The following is a 17550-nucleotide window of genomic DNA, read 5'->3' on the forward strand; positions in this document are numbered from 1 at the left end:
TATAAAAAAAAAATAAAGTATTTAAAAAAAAAAAAAAAAAAAAGACAGGATTTTTCTGTGTAGCCCTGGCTGTCTTGGAACTAACTCTGTAGACCAGGTTGGCCTCAAACTCACAGAGATCTCCCTGCCTCTGCCTGCTGGTATTAAAAGTGTGTACCATCACCAACAGTCAGAGCAAGTTTCTTGTTGAACCTGCTCACCAATTCTGGCTAGTCTAGCTAGCAGGCTTGCCCAGGAAATGCCCTGTTTCTGTCACACCAAGTGTGCCTGGGGTTCCAGACAGCCACCATGACTGCCCAGAGTGTACTGGCTCTGAGGAGCTGAACTCTGGTCCTCAAGCCTGCACAGCAAGTGCTGGATCTACTGTCACCTCCCCAGCCCATGGATAACCTGCGTCAGCAGGACAGGGCCACTTCTAGGAACTGTCCTTACAACGTATTAGTGTCCAAGCATACTGTGAGCGTGTTTGCACATCCGTATGTTTGAGAGCAGAGTCAGACCAACTTAGAAGTTCAGATGTGTGTGAGGGGAGGCTGAGGCATAAAGCCTGGTGCATCTTACAACAGACTGTCACCTGCTCATTAAGTAGTGTTACAGAGTTATGGAAATGTTTCCCTTATTACATGAATGCTAGAAAGTAACAGTGTACTGTATGACTGAATTTCCAGAACTCTGGAAGAATATACATTAAAAAAAAAAAAAACTTAGTCTGAAGCTGTGCATGGTGGTGCATGCTGTTAGTCCCAGCACTTGGGAAGCAGAGGCAGGTGGATCTTTGTGAGTTCCAAGTCAGCCAGGGTTACATAGTGAGACCCTGTCTCAAGAGACAAAAGCAACAACCAAAAATGTATAATGGTTATTTTAAATTGTCAACTTGACACAATGTAGAATCACCTGGACAGACAGTGTCAATGAGGGACTTGCCTAGAGGTGGTTAGCTTATGGGTGTGTCTAGGAGAGATTGTCTTGATTATGTTACTTGATATGGGAAGACTCAGCCCACTGTGGGCAGCATCATCCCCTGTGTAAGAGTAGAAGTTAAGTGAGTACTAGTAAGCAGGCCTGCATTCATTTCTCTCTGCTCCTGCCCAGCAAGTTCCTGTTCCCTCTGCTTACTTCTGTTCTACAATGTATCCTAGACTCTGGAAGTAAAACAACCCCCCACAAACTGATTTCTATAAGGATATTTTACCACAACTCTAGGAAATGACACTAGAACTGATTACATCATGGTGGTAGATTACAAGTAAGTTAGATTTTCTTTTTTGCCTACCTATAACAAACATGTTTTATGTATGAAATAACTTTAAGGTCTGTGTGTGCATGTGCACACCTGGACGTGTGCAGGGGTTGAATCTGGGACCTCACTCATGCAAGGCAAGTACTCTACCACTAGCTCTGTCCCTAGGCCTGAATTTTAAATATATTTTTAAGTGACATTATCACAATGCATTTCCTAAAGTCATGCTTTTTCTCTGTTGCAGTGGAACAGCACAGGTGAGCAGGCCCTCATCCAGGAGATGACAGGACCTCCAAGCCTCTTCTCCTAGAAGCCTGGAGTTTAGAGAGCCCACAGCCTTTCTTCTGAGACAACTTGGGCTCAGGGAAACCAGAATGCAAGGTCTGAGACCAGCTGCATGCTTGGAGCAGACTGCTCTTTTTTTTTTTTTTTTTTTTTTTAAAGATTTATTTATTACATATGTATATGAGTACACTGTAGCTGTCCTCAGACACACCAGAAGGGAGCCTAGGATCCTATTACAGATGGTTGTGAGCCACCATGTAGTCGCTAGGAATTGAACTCAGGACCTCTGGAAGAGCAGCTTGCACTCCCAATGGCTGAGCCATCTCTCCAGCCCAAGCAGACTGCCCACTCCCCACACTCTCCCTCTTTCTTTCTGTTTCTCTCCTTTCTCCTCTCCTCTTCTCTCCTTCTCTCTGACTCTATGTCTCCCTCTGTCTCTCTCCCTATCTATCTATCTATCTATCTATCTATCTATCTATCTATCTACCTATCTATCCATCCTATCCACCTACCTCTAAAATCTACACTTCTACCAAAAAGGGAGGAGGGTACAAAATCCCAGCTTCCCCAGCAGAAAGCAGGAGGGATCAGCCGGAGGCCACTGCACAGCACCAACACCTCACCTTTTCTCTACTCATAATTCATAAGAAGCCGGCAAGGTTCACACCCTAGGCAAGAATTTGAAAGCTCAAGAACAAAGCCCTTCAGATACTGATCCGAGAGAATTCCCTGAAAAACAGCAGGGCCTTAGCTCAGCGTGTGCAGGCTCTCATCAGCCTTTCAGTATCAGAGGTGGGATCAACAGAGTTGCTGAGCACCAGATACAGGAGCACATCTCCATAAGGAAGAGAGACCCAGCCTCAAAGGCAGGCAGGGGAGACAAGCTGGGCACAGAAGAAAACTGCTTAAAGTTGCATCTTATTTTTATGTTTTAAAGGTTGTGTGTGTGTGTGTGTGTGTGTGTGTATGTGTGTTTGCATGGATGTTCTGCCTGCATATATACCTGTACACCATGTGCAGTCCCTGTGGAGGCCAGAAAAGGGAGCCAGATCCCCTGGAACTGGAATTATAGAAGGTTGAGAGCTGCTGTGTGAGTGCTGGGGGTGGAACCCACAGCCTCTGGCAGAGCAGCAGTGCTTTTAGCTGTTGAGCCATCTCTGCGGCCCCTTAACGTTGTATCTTAGATAATATCGTGTGAAGGAAGTTGCAACGATGGCAGAGCAGAGCAGCAGAGAATATTAAAAAAAGAAAAAAAAAGTATTGGGGGTGGGGAACCAAACTCTGGAAAACTAAACATAAGATTGGGGACTAAAACAGCAGAAGGACGAGAGAGTCAATGGTAAGGAAAGAGCTTAGAAAAGTCAAGAAGAAGTTAAGAGACAGAGGACAGACCCTCAGTGAGCTTTCAAAACATTAAGTCTCGGATAATGGTGGTGAGCAGAAACGTGTATGGCTGGCCAAGGTGCAGGGACTAAGTGTGGAGTGCTCGTTCTTTGACAGGACATTGATGCCACCCCTCTACAGCTCAGAGACCATCTGAGGGGGCTGGAAAGAATATAAGGGCTGTGAAGTGCTGACAGGCAGAACCCAGCCACTGCAGTCCTGATCTCACAGGACCTGCAATGGACCTGCACTGGGTCTGCCAATGCCACGTCACAGGAGTGGAGGAGGAGCTTACCAGGCCCTACCCCTCCCAGCTGAACAACTGGCTACAGCTGGGTTCTGGGGGAAGAACCACCATTGTCTTGAGCCGCGTACCTACAGAGGAATCCACCCAGCTCCAGGGGATATCCTCACAGCTGTGGTCACACGGACAACCCTGGGAAAACTCACTGAGTCACAAAACAAAAAGACATGAATGTGGAAAAGGGACTTGGAGAGAGGGTGGGGAATAGGTAGGGGGTGGAGATAAGAGAGGGTGGGGGGATGGGGGATAGAAGCGGGTGGGTTACAGTAACTAGAATGCACTATATATATATAATGTACAATGTGTCTAAAAACAAATTTGATAAAGGTCTTTCAAGATGAGTTAAGACTTCTGTAAAAGGCGCATGCCGAGTTATGTTGGCATATGCCTATAAACCTACCACTCAGGAAACCAAGGCAAGATGGCCGGCCAGTAGTACCAATCAGCCTCGGATTCACGATGAGACCTTGTCTCAAAAATAAAAACAAGGAAGGAGAAGCTGCCAAAGAAATACCGCAATGTAATTTCTTGGTCATGAAACATGCTTCCAAATGAGAGGCCTGCTGAGTGCCTAGCACACAGGGAAACTGGTTCACACCGAGCGAGACTCACCACTCCGAAGTTTCCAAACAGCACTAACAAAGATTCTCGAGGTCAGGTGCATGGGGGGCTAATGAGGGATACAGAGAAAACAAAACAAATGCCCAGGGGACCTGGTGTCTTGATGGCCTGGCACGGTGGCGGGCACTATGGTTACCACCCAGGCTAACTCACTTGAATCCGGTGTGTCGCAAATATGTATATAATTTAACATCCCCTCATTCGATACAAAGAAATGAAATACTATCTCCAAGGCACAAAGCTAGCTGTAAACAGACTGGTTCAGTCAGATTCTCATGTTCAGTGAGTGTCCTGCTAGAGAGGCCTCTTGAACACTGGGCTGGATACTCCTACTCGGTGCAAAACATCTCCTAGGCCTGGCCAACTAAGGAAAGGTACAGAGTTCAATGTGACATTAAAACTTAGAGCCGACAACTGCAGAGAGCTGGGCCCCTTCTATACTACCTTATCTTTCTTTTCTTTTTTCCTTCTGGTTTTTCCCGGGGATAGCCATAGTACCTTAATGGTGACAGTGGCAGCCTGGGTCTTAGGGCAGGGCAGGGCAGGGCAGGGCAGCTAAATCTAATAGAAAGCCACCATCTTTAGCAGGAAGAAACAGGCTACCAGAAAGTGAGGACAAGCCAAGAGAGTCAGAGATGGAAAAACCCAAATTAAGCTCAAGTTTCTACGTTGAAAGCACAGACACTGGGTAAACTGAACAGCTTGGAATCAAAACCAATCTGAGATCTGAGCCACCACCCACGGCAGGGCAGAGTACTGTTTGAAGTTTACAGTGTGAGTCTGACTAAGTGGCTTGTCTGCTAAAAACAAAAACATCCTTTGAAGCAATCTAACAGAGCCCACTCTCTACAACGTACCCACCACCATGTCTAGGACACCATCTAAAGCTACTCAATACATGAACACCCAGGAAAATGAGACATGTCCATTTCGCAACACTCACATGTTGAAAAGACCTACAGACAGGCTTTTAAATTTTGATTTGATTAATTTATTCTTCATGTATGGGTGTTTGTCTAACATGTATGTCTGTGTACCACATGCATATGGAGGCCATTAGAAGGTATTAGATCCCCTGGAAATTAAGTTATAGACAGGTGTGAGCTGCTATGGATTACTGGGAATTAAACCCCGGTCCTCTAGAAGAACAGGCAGTGCTTTTTTTTTGTTTTGTTTTGTTTTTTTGTTTTGTTTTGTTTTTTTGTTTTTCGAGACAGGGTTTCTCTGTGTAGCCCTGGCTGTCCTGGACCTCACTCTGTAGACCAGGCTGGCCTCGAACTCAGAGATCCATCCGCCTGCCTCTGCCTCCTGTGCTGGGATTAAGGGCGTGCACCACCACTGCCCAGCAGGCAGTGCTCTTAATAACTGACCCCCCCCCTCCACACACACACACACATATACCCCACCTTACACACACCACCCTTTTGAGACAGGGTCTCACTATGTTGCCCAGACTGTTGCTTGGTCTTGAATTCCTGGACTCAATGGATGTTTCTCCCTTACCCTTCTGAGCAGAAGGGACCAGCACATGGTTCCCCCAAGGGTTTCTAAGCAGATATAATTATCTATTTGCCACAGGAAGTAAAGAAAAGCATACTGGGAAGGCATAAAAAGATGAGCTATCTCAACTGAGAAACAGAGCACTAAAGAACCAAACCCAGGGAGTGCTGAGTTCCAGTCTCAGCACTGCCATCATTCCACAGCGTCCTCAGGTTGTTAGCTATTTTGGAAATCAGATCCCCTGACGATAGTCAGAAGACAATGAAGCAACACTTACAGAATTCAGACACATAGTCTACACCACTGCCAACTTATTAATCTCCAACCAGACAGACCACCAAGCAGGCTTACAAATAAAGATGTATGCAGGATTTTAAAAATGCATTTCCTGGGTATCCTTTTCTGAGAACTTCGGGAGTATTATGCTTTATTAAAATGAATAATAATGATAATAAAACAGGGCTGCTACAAAGCAGGAAAATGAAGTGAATTTCATGCTGGAAGGAAGCCTCTAGATGCCTGCTGTGCATCAAGCTGAGAGCAACCTGTCTAGATCTAAAGCAGGAGGGGGAGGGCTGGGGGGAGGGGGCGGACCCAGAACACACACACTCACACACACTCTCTCGCTCTCTCTCACACACACACATTCACAAATAAATATGCATGCATGTGCACAAATACACATAAAAATATTTTTGAAATATCTGACTGTATGAAGAATAACTTTGTAGTACTGGTGGAGAATTTAGAGAATATCTGGTAAATACATTCATGATATGTACATTAATTCCAGGAAAATAAAAGTTATACTAAAAATATGGCCACAGTATATCATCTGTACATCTGTCATGTCACTGTACTACATTTTATTACATGGTTATAAGTACTATTTCAATAAACTGTGCGTGCGCGCGCGCACACACACACACACACACACACACCTTTTGTTTTCTATTTTTATAAGGGTCTCTTATAGCCCAGGCTACCCTGAAACTCAAAATGAACTCCTTATCCCAGCCTCCTGAATGCAGTGATTACCATGTGGGTACCTAGAGCCACCACACCCAGTCCTGCTTCCAGTTTTTTGTTCTTATAAACATGTCTTTGTCTCTTTTATGCACGTGGGTGAGTTTCTGTAGGAGTGCAGTTCCTGGGTTTCATAAGCAGGGGTGTTTTGAGATATTGCCAAACTGCTTTAATCAATTTAGACTCTCACCAATGCTACTCACCAAAGGTTTTTGATCTGTGCCAATATAAATTATAATATACATTAATGGAAGTCTAAAAATAATCTCAAGTACTTATAAAAGAGCACAGCAAAGAACCCCTAAGACATCTCTTATAATTTTGTACTCCCTTCTGGACTTTAAAGTTTTTATGTTTCTTGGCTGCTTGCTCTCTAAGGACTGGGGACCACGTGACTTCTCCCACCTGGCTATCCATTCGGCCGTGCCTTCAAAGAGGTCTGGAGTGATGATGTTGGTGAGAGAGGCTACCGAGGCGGCACAGTACGCACTCCTACAAAGACAGAAACAGAGGGAAACACATTAGGCTCCAAGGAAAAGCCAGAACGAGGCTCAGAAAAACGCCTGGGTACATTACTGCAGTCGTGTCTTGATATTGGCACATAGCTATTCTTCCTGGGCCTCCGAGAGGTGCGACATTCTGTCGGATAGAGTTGCTCACAACACGACTTCGGTGAAGGAACATGACATTCTAATCTCTCTGTCTCTGCCCAGGCAGACCTACATCCTCAGAGTTGATGGTCATATCAATTTATCTCAAAATAGACTGAGCCCTTTTCCAAAGACCTACAACGGCTCCCACCATCTCATCCGGTGTTAAGAGGTTCGTGGACTCAGGAATCTCTGTCTGGATTAGGGAGGTGTGTGTCCTCTGACAGACTCACTCCAAAGCAGGCCAGCAAACTTGAATAGCTGCTTGAGCCACACAAGGGAAACAGGAATAGGTACATCCTTATGCCTCTAGAGGAAAGAGCTCCAATTTCAAGCGCAGTCGTCAGACACACAGAAACACACCTTTCAGCAAAAAAGCAGGAGCAGCGCTTGGGAAGTGGCTCCATCAGTAAAGCATGCACAACGCCCCAGGTTTGATCCCCGAAACTGGTCATGGTAGTGCATGCTCTAATCTCAACACTCAAGAGGCAGAGGCAGGAATATCCCAAGTCATCCTCACCTACAGGGCAAGTTTGAGGCCAGCTTGAGATACACGAGATACTGTTTCAATTGGGGAAAAAAAAAAAAAGGAAAAAAGGTAGAAACCTGTCTTTAGGGCAGGGCAATTCTGAGGATCTAACTCCAGGCTTTGGACATACCACAAACATTCCCTCCCACCAAGCTGTATTTCTAGCTCCTATCTGAAAATGTGCAAATAAAATAAAATATATCCGTTTGATTTGAGATAATCTTATCATTCTGTTCTTTCAATCATAATTCTAAGGACGCTGTTTCATCTTCTCCACCTGTCACGGAACACAGCCATAGACAGTCTTTTCCAATACCCATCATGGAAAGACAAACATTATTCATTTGAATTCTACTCACAAATCCTTTCTCTAAGAGTTCAGAAGGAACAGGAAAGGGAAGGAAAAGAAAGCTTGTCTCCCATCTTATTCTGTATACAGAGTTAACGTGAAGCCACACTCACCGAGGCACTCTACAGAAATCTCTGCAGAAGCCATGGGCATGACTGTCCTATCAGCATTATGACCAGCCAGGCTCCCAGTTTCACCAGCAGGCATCCAGAGTACACAAGGGTCAAGTGTGTAGGGGCCAAACACTGTCACTGTCGTTTACCATATGCTAACTGTGAAGGTATGATCTAATTTCCTCCAGGCCTTGATCCACTCACAAAGGCTCGGCAGTGTTCAGAGGTTCTTGAATCCTAATGAGGCAGGGAGGGGGCCTGTAATGCAGTCTGCCTTTCATCAGAACTGACAGGGGAGGCAGTTGTGGAATTCTGTCCTCCGGGTGTGACACGGCTGCTACAGTCTTGAAATCAGAGCAGTTGGGATGACTTCAATAGATCTCACAAGATAGTGTCTATTAATATTCCTGTGTAGAAGGAAGGTGGGGGAGAGGCATCAGATCCTTATTGGAGATGTCGGCCACTCCTTTTCTGAAACCTGCTTCCCCTGACCTGGGCTACACATGGTCTTAAAGTCTTAATGAGACAGCTATCATGACTAAATTGTGTCTTTGGTCTGTTATTGCCCACTCAACTGAGGGTGAACAAAATCCACCTCCCAGGATGAGGGCAACTAGTGGCTGGACAGGGGATAAACAGAACGAGAGATGAGTTGGGGGGAATACAGTTACATGGCCTCTGCTAAGGCAGATGGGCTAGCGACTGAGGCTGAGCTGTCTGAGGGGAGAGCATCCATGGGGTAGTGCCAATGCGGCCATCTTCCCCCACGTGGTATGGATAAGCGTGTCTCCGTGCTGGAATAGCAAGTGGGGGTTCCCCCGATACTGATGTAAGACATGAAACAGACATGAGCTGTCTACCCCAGAGGGAGCTTCAGTACCCAAAGTCTGCAGAGGAGATCCCAGGGGAACTGTCCTTCTCTATACTCCTTGACGTGACACAGGGTGACAGGCTCCTTGATGTCTGTACTGGAGACACCCTCAGATGGTTGATGGACTCAAGAACCATCATATATTACAACCCCTGACTCCACGTACAGAGAGACTAGGACTGCGAGAAAACCAAGTTTGATAAGACATCAGCTGAAACTGAGCTGTCTGCCCGAGGGTGAGATTGGCTCACATGAGGAGGAGTTAGAGTGGGAACAGGGCGTGTGGCAGCTGTGCTCCATGTTAGCCTCCCATCAGGATGCTGTAGCCTGGATAAAGACATGAAATGGAGGTGCTGGCTTGCCACTGCTTATGGCTGGGGCAAACAATGGATCTGTACAAATAACCCTCTGCAGTGCAAGAATCTGGAACTCGTGGGAAGAATCAAACGGGGAACCAATGATAGTGAGGGCAGGACACCCCGGAGAGGAGCATGTGAGAGTTGTCTGTGCTCGGCGGGGAGTTAAGAAAGACATTAAAGCAGTGGGCACCCTGGGACTGGCATGGGGTCATGGGGCATTTGAGGTTTGTCGGTGTCCGCACTGGGTCATGATCTTCCTGAGGTAGGAGAGGTGCTAGTGGACCTGAGTGATTTACACTGGCATGGCCATCGGGTTTGTAAAGGGCTAAAGCCATCAAGAGGAAGACTCAAAAAGGAAAAACCAGATAAAATGGCCTGTTGGTGTCCAGGTCACTTGAAAGCAAATGAGGCAAAATCTGTGTTCACATGAAGTTCGTAAGAAAAGCTGACAGAAAACCAAATACTTTGTGAACTTCTAGTATAGTGTTTCTCAACCTACAGGTCAAGACCCCCTTGGGGTCCAACAACCCTTTCACAGAGATCACCTAAGACTATCAGAAAACACAGATTCTTACATCACAATTCATAACAGTAGCAAAATCACAGATGTGAAGTAGCGATGAAAATAAAGTTAAGGTTGGGGGTCAGCACAGCATGAGGAACGGTATTAAAGGGCCGCAGCGTGAGGAAGGTTGAGAGCCACTGATCTAGAACCTTGAACAACAGTTGCCCAAAGAGGTGGGTGACGGACAGGTGACCCCAGTGTGCCCACTGCTATAGGGGAAGGAGTCCTGAAGGTGAGAACTGCCACAGCCACTTCCCTAACATGGTGGCCAATGCTGTTCACACGCAAGGGCCTTACAGGGCAACTAAGGGCCCACAATGAATTGAGGATTACTGACCCTCTTCTAATGTGCAAAGATGCTAGCTTGAACCATGAGCTGCCTCAGTTCCTGGCAGCCCCGAGGGTCATCAATGAACACCAGTGAACTGATACAAAGACAGAACGATGTAAGTAAAAATCTTGCTGGGGTGAACAATCATCCCCACTATGCTATGTCCGTTCTCCCCTTGAAAATACACTGGGAGTAGAGATTCTCTACCCAGCCCAGGGTTCTTGGAACAGCCAAGCCCAGGAAGCCCAGTCAAACAGCAAGTGTGACAAGCAAGAGTGCAGCACTGCTACCTCTTGGTCCTAGGCTGGGCAGCACAGGACAAGATGGTTCTATCAAGCCACCAGGCATGGGTAGGCGTGCATGTGACCTATGGCAGTACCCAAGATGAAGAAGTTGGCTCATGGAAAATGACTGTGGACACAGTGAGCTAAATAAGGTCATGCCTCCCACATACACTCCTGAGTCTTTGGAAGAAACTACTTATACAAGCAATTGGATCAAAGGCAGACGTGCCTTTAATCCCAGCACCAGGAGGCGGAGGCAGGCTGGTAGCCAGCCTGGTCTACAGAGTGAGCTCCGGGACAGCTACACAGAGAAACCCTGTCTCGAACAAACAAAGCAATGGGATCTGTTGAATCTCATTAACAGTTTTAAAAAATATTTCCCTAGCCACTAAATCCTAAAGCCTATTCTCACTTGCTTGGAACAGCTGCCTCCCGTGGTAGGCATTTGGAGATCCTTGTCCCCACTTTGTGAAAAAGAGTTCCTTTTGCATGTGACACAATGTTAACCTCTAGGCACTCTACAGATTTGGAAAAACACCTAGAAGAACAGAAAAATGGAGAGTAAAGAGTTCCAATGTATCCTGGGTGTGGAGGTGTCTCCTTCTATGTTATTGGCAAGGGAGACCCCTAAAGTCCCACTATGCGGGCTATATCATTATCGGTTACATACTAATGGTGTGTAACTAAATGGTAAGACCCTTCTGCTGAAAAGACCATATGCTCTGGTTGCAGAACATGGAGGAATCAAGCTGGGATTGAGCTAGAAGCTCACTGGCTGCTTTTCGTGGTGCCACAAGACACTATGCTGGCTGCCGGGAGAAAACTGTCACCAACAGGCCTGCTTGGCTATGCACTCTCTGTGTTAATGTCATCAACATGACAGGCAAAATGTGCCTGCTGGTGAAGCAATGGTACCACTGTTTGGGGTACAACCAACTACTTTTTCAGTGGAGGGAAACTATGTTGGGTATTGTAAAACAGGGCAAAAACAAAACAAAACAAAACAAAACAAAACCAACCTGTGCAGGCAGGAAGGCCACTGCTATTGTTTTGTCAAATAGTTTATCTTTAGCTTTTACCAGTTTACCTTCCACACATTTGTCCAAACAACAGTTACTAGAGAGACTCAGGACTGGTCAAACTGTTGAAACTGTCTTGTCTAGATACAGCAGCACAATGTTCAGCAGGTAATCATACATCTATCTAACTCCAAGGTTCAGGGGTCACTGCAGAAGAGAATATAAGAATGCAAGACCCAGGAGAAGGGCTGGGGTGTTATGGAATTCTGTCCTCCTGGGTATGACATGGCTGTTGTCATCCTGAAATCAGAGCATTTATGATTACCCAGGTGACACTCAGGAGATTAAGCCTATCAACGTTTCCTTGTTAGAGGAGGATGTTTACATCTTCAGCTGAGACTCCAGCCTCGGCTTTCTTCGTGACTCAGCTACCTATGGTTTCAGAGTGCATGGGATGTTCAGGACTGACTGGGAACTCCAGCGATGCAGCTTTTCTGACTGTCACCCATGGGTTCTGGTGACGCGGCTGCCTATGTCTCCCATGCTCTATGAACAACTCCAGTGCATTCAATCGTTCACCAAGCAGGACTTGGATGGAATTTTCATTGACCTCTTGTTGCCCTCTCTATCTGAGATGAACAGAAATAGACTCCCAAGAAAAGTCACACAACAGGTACCCAAACAACAGGTAGGTCCCAGACACACAGGGCTGGGGAGGAAACAAGGTACAACTTTCCATGCAGCTTCTTCCTGTCCCCAGATCCACCACCAGGGCTCTCAGTTTGTCTGCCTTTGTCTTCTCTTCACCACTGTCAGTCAAACAAAGCCATTATCACCCACCTGGATCAACCTTCTGTTTGTCTCCTTCCAGCCCAGAAACCAGAGGACATGACTGAACACCATAATTCATTCACTGTAACCAGAGAACTAGGAGAGTCCAGGTCAGCTCATATCACTGCCTACTTAAAACCTGTAAGAATTTATTTGCCAGCCTCTGTAATGCAAGCTCAGGGGCTCCTCAATCTGTCCCCAGCCTGTCCCACCTTATTGTTCCCAGGTGCCCACGGGTCTCCTACACCTCAGTAGCTGTCAGCTAACTGCTCATCCCTTGACCACATCCTGCTCTTGTCACTTGTCTCTCCTCTCTCCCCAGAAAATACTACAAATGTCATAGTTAATTCATGAATAAATAAAAATGAATAAATAATGGTTCCCCCCCCCTTTTTTTTTTTTGTTTTTCTAGTACTAGGAATACTTTGAATCTGGTGTCTCAGATAGATGAAGTAAATGCTCTAAATTAGAGCTACATGTCAATCTTTCATTTTACTTTTTATCTTGAGACAGGATCTCAAAGTTGCCAGGCTAGCCTTTAATTTATAATTCTGCTCAGTCTTCTGAGTAGGAGTCTGAGATTACAGGCCAGGCCCAGCAAACAGTGGCTCCTTTCTTAGCTGTTAATCGCAGGTTTCTGAGGTACCCAGAAACTATCAACACCTGAGTAAGGCATTCTTAGAAACTACGGGGGCAGTTGGTCTAAGCCCCAAGGATCAAGAGACCATCTCTGTCTGACCAGGCACTGGAATAAGCTGCCCTCTAAGTGATAAACTGTCTCTGGTTTCGACTTTCTCTCCTGAGTGGCTGGAGCTTCTAGGCAAAGGAAAAACAGAGAAATGTGGAGTGAAAAGCTACGGAAGTCATGTTCCAGGAGCCAGACAAGACAGGGAGACTGAGGTCGTCTATCAGTTTAATCTTCCATCCACTGTATAAATGACACCTGTAGGCTCGATGGCAGATCTGTCCCACAGAAGGGGAGAAGGATGGCCTGGTGCTTCTTGATGGAACACAGAGAATTGACTGGAGAAGCTTCCCTGCATTTGTCTAGCAAATATGAACACGAGCACAGAAAAAGACTGCATTTTGGAAACTTAGAGAATAAAATCTAAAACTAGTTTGTTAACGAAACACCATGGACCTTGCCATGATTCGCTTGCTTTGTGCCTGGTCTCATTCAGTTTTTTTATTTTTGTTGTTGATGTCATTTGGTCCTTTGAGACAAGGTCTCTGTATCTTGGCTGGCCTGGAACTCAAAGATCCGCCTGCCCCTGCCTCTGGAGTGCTAGAATTAAAGGTGTGCGCCACCACATCCAGTTGTTTTGACATCAGGATTCTGTATGTAGGACAGGCAGGCCTTGAATTCACTCTCTTCCTGCCTCAGCCTCTTAAATGCTGGATGTTCTGTGTGTGCTACCATGCCCAGCCTCAATTAATAAAAACTAAATTCCCTCGTAGGCCGCCACGATTCTCTAACGACAGTGTAGCCTTTGACTAAGCTTTGGCCTAAAGTCAAGGCAGGTGCCGTAGTTTGGTGAGTAGGTCTATGGTGAGTGGCACAATATGTGGTTTTGTCGGAGGAAGTACATCACTAGGGGCTGTGAGATCTCAGAAGCTTAAACCAAGCCTAGTGCCTCCCTCTGTCTTCCTGTCGCATGCCAATCTGGATGTGGAACTCTCAGTTACTCTCCGGCACCATGTCTGTCTGCGCACCGCCACGCTTCCTGCCATGATGATTATGGACTAAACCACTGAACTGTAAGCCAGCCCCAGTTTAATGGTTTCCTTTATAAGAGTTGCCATGATCAGAGTCTCTTCACAGCACAGACCTTAACTAAGATAGCAGGTAAGGAAGACTCTACACCTGGTTCAGCCAAAAGCAGACTGAGAGTGAATTCAAGGACCCAGGAATCAACTGATAACATAAGCTACTCAAGAGTGCGCCCCCTCCTGGAGGGGTGCAGAGGCTGCGTCATTATAGCCTGGTACTGTCACTCGGTGAAATTAGATGCTATGAGAAATCCACTGAGCTTGTTCTCAAAATCTCTTTTCAGTTCCTGGTGCAGAAACTTCTCAGGGCTTCGAAACAGACCTACATTTTCGGACCTCAGCCACTAGTGCTTTGTAAGAGGCAAACAAGGCTATCTGGTTGGCCTACTTTCTTTGAGATTGTTTAAAAATTATCATCACCATCATCACCATCATCACCATCATGTGTCTATGATGGCAGGTGGGGTATGCACCTACTACAGCACATGTGTGGAGGTCAGAGGACAACTCTGTGTAGTCTGTTCTCTCCTTCTACCAGGGACCAAACTTAGGTTCTAGAGCTTGTACTATAAATGCCTTTACCTGTAAGCCAGATACCACGCTAACCGTGCCAAAGTGTAATGCTTATGCCAAAAGCTATGGGGCTAGCACACCACTGTGAAGATCATACTCAAAAAGCCACTGTGAGGGGAGGCAGGGCAGATGTCTATAACAGAGTTCAAGACTAGCCAGGTCTACACAACAAGTTCCAAGCCATCCAGGGCTACACGCGCACACACAAAAGATATCTCTATCATTTTGATATAAAAACTTCATCTCCTCCCCAAAATGTATTTTTCCTAGACTAAATAATATACAATCTCAGTGATCCACTGCATTTAAGAAATTACTTATTTAGTAAACTCCTTGTATGCCTCATTGATGGACTGCCCGCAGGTCAGGAAGCTGCTTGCTGGTGTAATTAGTATACTTATTTCCCTTTTCTTCTTTTTAATCCACTCAGGGTCATGTAGTCCAGCTAGCCTTGAAATCATTATGTAGCCAAGAATGCCACTGAACTCCCGACCCACCTGCCTCTGCTTCCCAAGAGCTAAGATACTGATCACAGACCACCATACAAGATACACTTCTTGAGTAAACAGTGGGGTTTGAGCCAGCAGCTTGGCTCAAGTGCACTACACTTCAGTGTACCGGCCCACATGAACTATGCACCCCACAAAGAACCTCTCATGTGCCTTGGGTGTTCAGCACCTCAGGATTTCATCAAATGCAACCAGAAAGCAAGTACTCTAGGCTTGTTTCTCCAAGAGAGGAGAAAGCTTATATTACACTATGTAATTACTTATAGTAAACTATTGCACACCAAACAAATGTATTTTGTATTTCTAAATCAAAAGCATTTGATTTTTTTTTTTAATCCAACTCATATTCTGACATTTACATGAAAGAAGCTGAGAGATAATGACACCTGAGGACATTAGTGTCATATTAGCCATGACCATGACACTGTGCCAGGGACACAACATCTGCACGTCGGCATATGGGACAAAGCAGCACTTTGCCATGAGGCGTAGCAGCTCTAAGAACAGGTACATCTTAGCAGCCATGGATGCAACCGTCCACTCACCTCACATCCACCTCACCTCCGACGTGCATGAGAAAAGAGCCATCCGGTTGCTTTAGGGAGTACAGGTACTGAAGAAGCTTCTCTCTGAGGGGGGAGAGGGCAGAAAGGGTGATGGTCAATGGCGGCGTGCAGTGGAGGGGGCAGAGTCTCCAGCACGGAGGCCCGCAGCTTTACCTGTTAATGACGTTGTAGGCCTCCTCCGTGCCGATGATGCACAGCGCGTTGACAGCAGCATACGTGGGCGCGAGGTGTGGGTACTGACCTGGGCCCCCTCCAAAGCCACCGTCTGGGCTCTGACACAGCTCCAGGAACTGACACACACTAGGTGCATGGCCAAGGGGGGAAGACAAAGTTACACAGCGTTAATTTTCAGACACCAAATCCCTCTCAGATTCCAACCTTTCCTTACTCATCCCTCAAAGGGGTGAACCCCCCCACCCGCCACTTGACTAGAACCCCCAAAAGACTAAACTCTTCTCCCAGCTACTGTCCGTTTTTTGCACACTCCTGAGTCTTCTATTTAAGCATTTGTCTTGCCGTAGAGCAAACACCTTGAGGCTGGGAGGAAATCTTTGGCAGGCCTGGCGCTGAGTCTCATGCTTCTTGACCAAACGTTTCTCTTCTGTTTCAGTAAACTTGTCACCTGGACCTGGAGCAGTACGGTCTCCTCTGAGGACCTTTGGATTCTGCCTCTAGCTCTGGGCTCAACTGCTGCACTCCATGCTAGTCACAAGTCTACATGTGTCACTAGACCTCAGCCCACGAGCACTCGTCCTCACCTGAGCCCTCCCAGGCAACATCCTTCTGCTCCCACCACCAGTGAGAAGCCGGTTTTGAGTGCAGCCTGCTCCACTGCTGGGAGTATGGGAGAGCAGAAGGCTCAAGCCAGTGCTGCTTGGGGTCGGATGTGAAATGCCCTAACACCTATAGGCTTGCTTAGTTGAGTATTGAGCCCCAGGTGCTGGTGCTGTTTGTGGAATCGCTAGGAGGTAGACCCTCACAGGAAGCTAGAATTCGGGTAGATCTAGAACAAGGCCTACTTCCTGTGCACTCACTCTTTCTGGGTGTACACATAAAGCCAACTTCCTGTTCCTGCCACAGTGTGTTCCCTGCCAACGTGGACTATACTCCTGAGGCTGTAAACACAAACAACCACTTTCACTTTAGCCTGTAAACTGCTTTTTTCTTCTCTTCTTTCATTTTATGTTTACCACTCAGGCATCTTATTTATACTTATAACAACCCTAGAAAAAGGGACCCCAGGGTTTTTCCGTCCGTGTGCTTTTGTCTTGCTTCCTCATGGCCCATGATGCCATCTGAGGTGACCAGTACAATGAAACTGAATTGACGTGATAGTTTGGCCGATTTTCCAGGTCTCTGAACAGCACAGCAGATCTGGGCTGGTTGCCCCACACTTGTTGAACCTGCTTGTGAGGTTACAGTGATTTTCCCAGTTCTGAGATCAGTGGTAATTCCACTCTTGCCAAAGCCACCATGCTTCCTCACTACAGCCAGAGCCAGACAGCGGCTTTGGAGCATGGCCTGATAAGGGCCTGGCGTTTGCCTCTCTCTTTTGGTATCGTTGATGTTTTAAGCGCATCAGCTGGGACACTCAAGAGCGCCATTACAGCATTGAGGGGAGGCAGCAGAAAGATCTTAAGTGGCTTTTGTCAGGGCATTTTATCACAGTGATGAAAAGGTAACCAAGGCGGCTGACTCACACCAGGAGGAGACACACAGTAGTCTTGAGTCTGACGAAGTGCTTCAGGCAGTTGGCACGAGGCACAGTGGCGTGCTAGTGCAGAGTGCATATGTTGTGTCTTCAGAACCAAGGCTTGGGTGAAGTTGCACAAAGCAATTTAGGAACACTTACTTCCCAAAACATCATTGTTC

The 17550-nt window shown here is 46.4% G+C and overlaps 1 protein-coding gene across 1 annotated transcript in view; it reads right to left on the bottom strand.

The window, feature by feature from the left end:
• Fntb (farnesyltransferase, CAAX box, subunit beta) overlaps positions 1 to 17550 on the bottom strand; it is an 85261-nt gene that overhangs the window by 21443 nt on the left and 46268 nt on the right. Inside the window, exons 5-7 of the mRNA XM_076921934.1 lie at positions 15832 to 15978; positions 15658 to 15741; positions 6765 to 6851 (exon numbers count right to left, since the gene is read on the bottom strand). Coding sequence (XP_076778049.1) covers positions 6765 to 6851; positions 15658 to 15741; positions 15832 to 15978 — 318 coding nt within the window. The remainder of the gene's footprint in view (positions 1 to 6764; positions 6852 to 15657; positions 15742 to 15831; positions 15979 to 17550) is intronic.

The sequence above is a fragment of the Arvicanthis niloticus genome, chromosome 23 (assembly GCF_011762505.2).
Source record: "Arvicanthis niloticus isolate mArvNil1 chromosome 23, mArvNil1.pat.X, whole genome shotgun sequence".
NCBI classification, from domain to species: Eukaryota; Metazoa; Chordata; class Mammalia; order Rodentia; family Muridae; genus Arvicanthis; species Arvicanthis niloticus.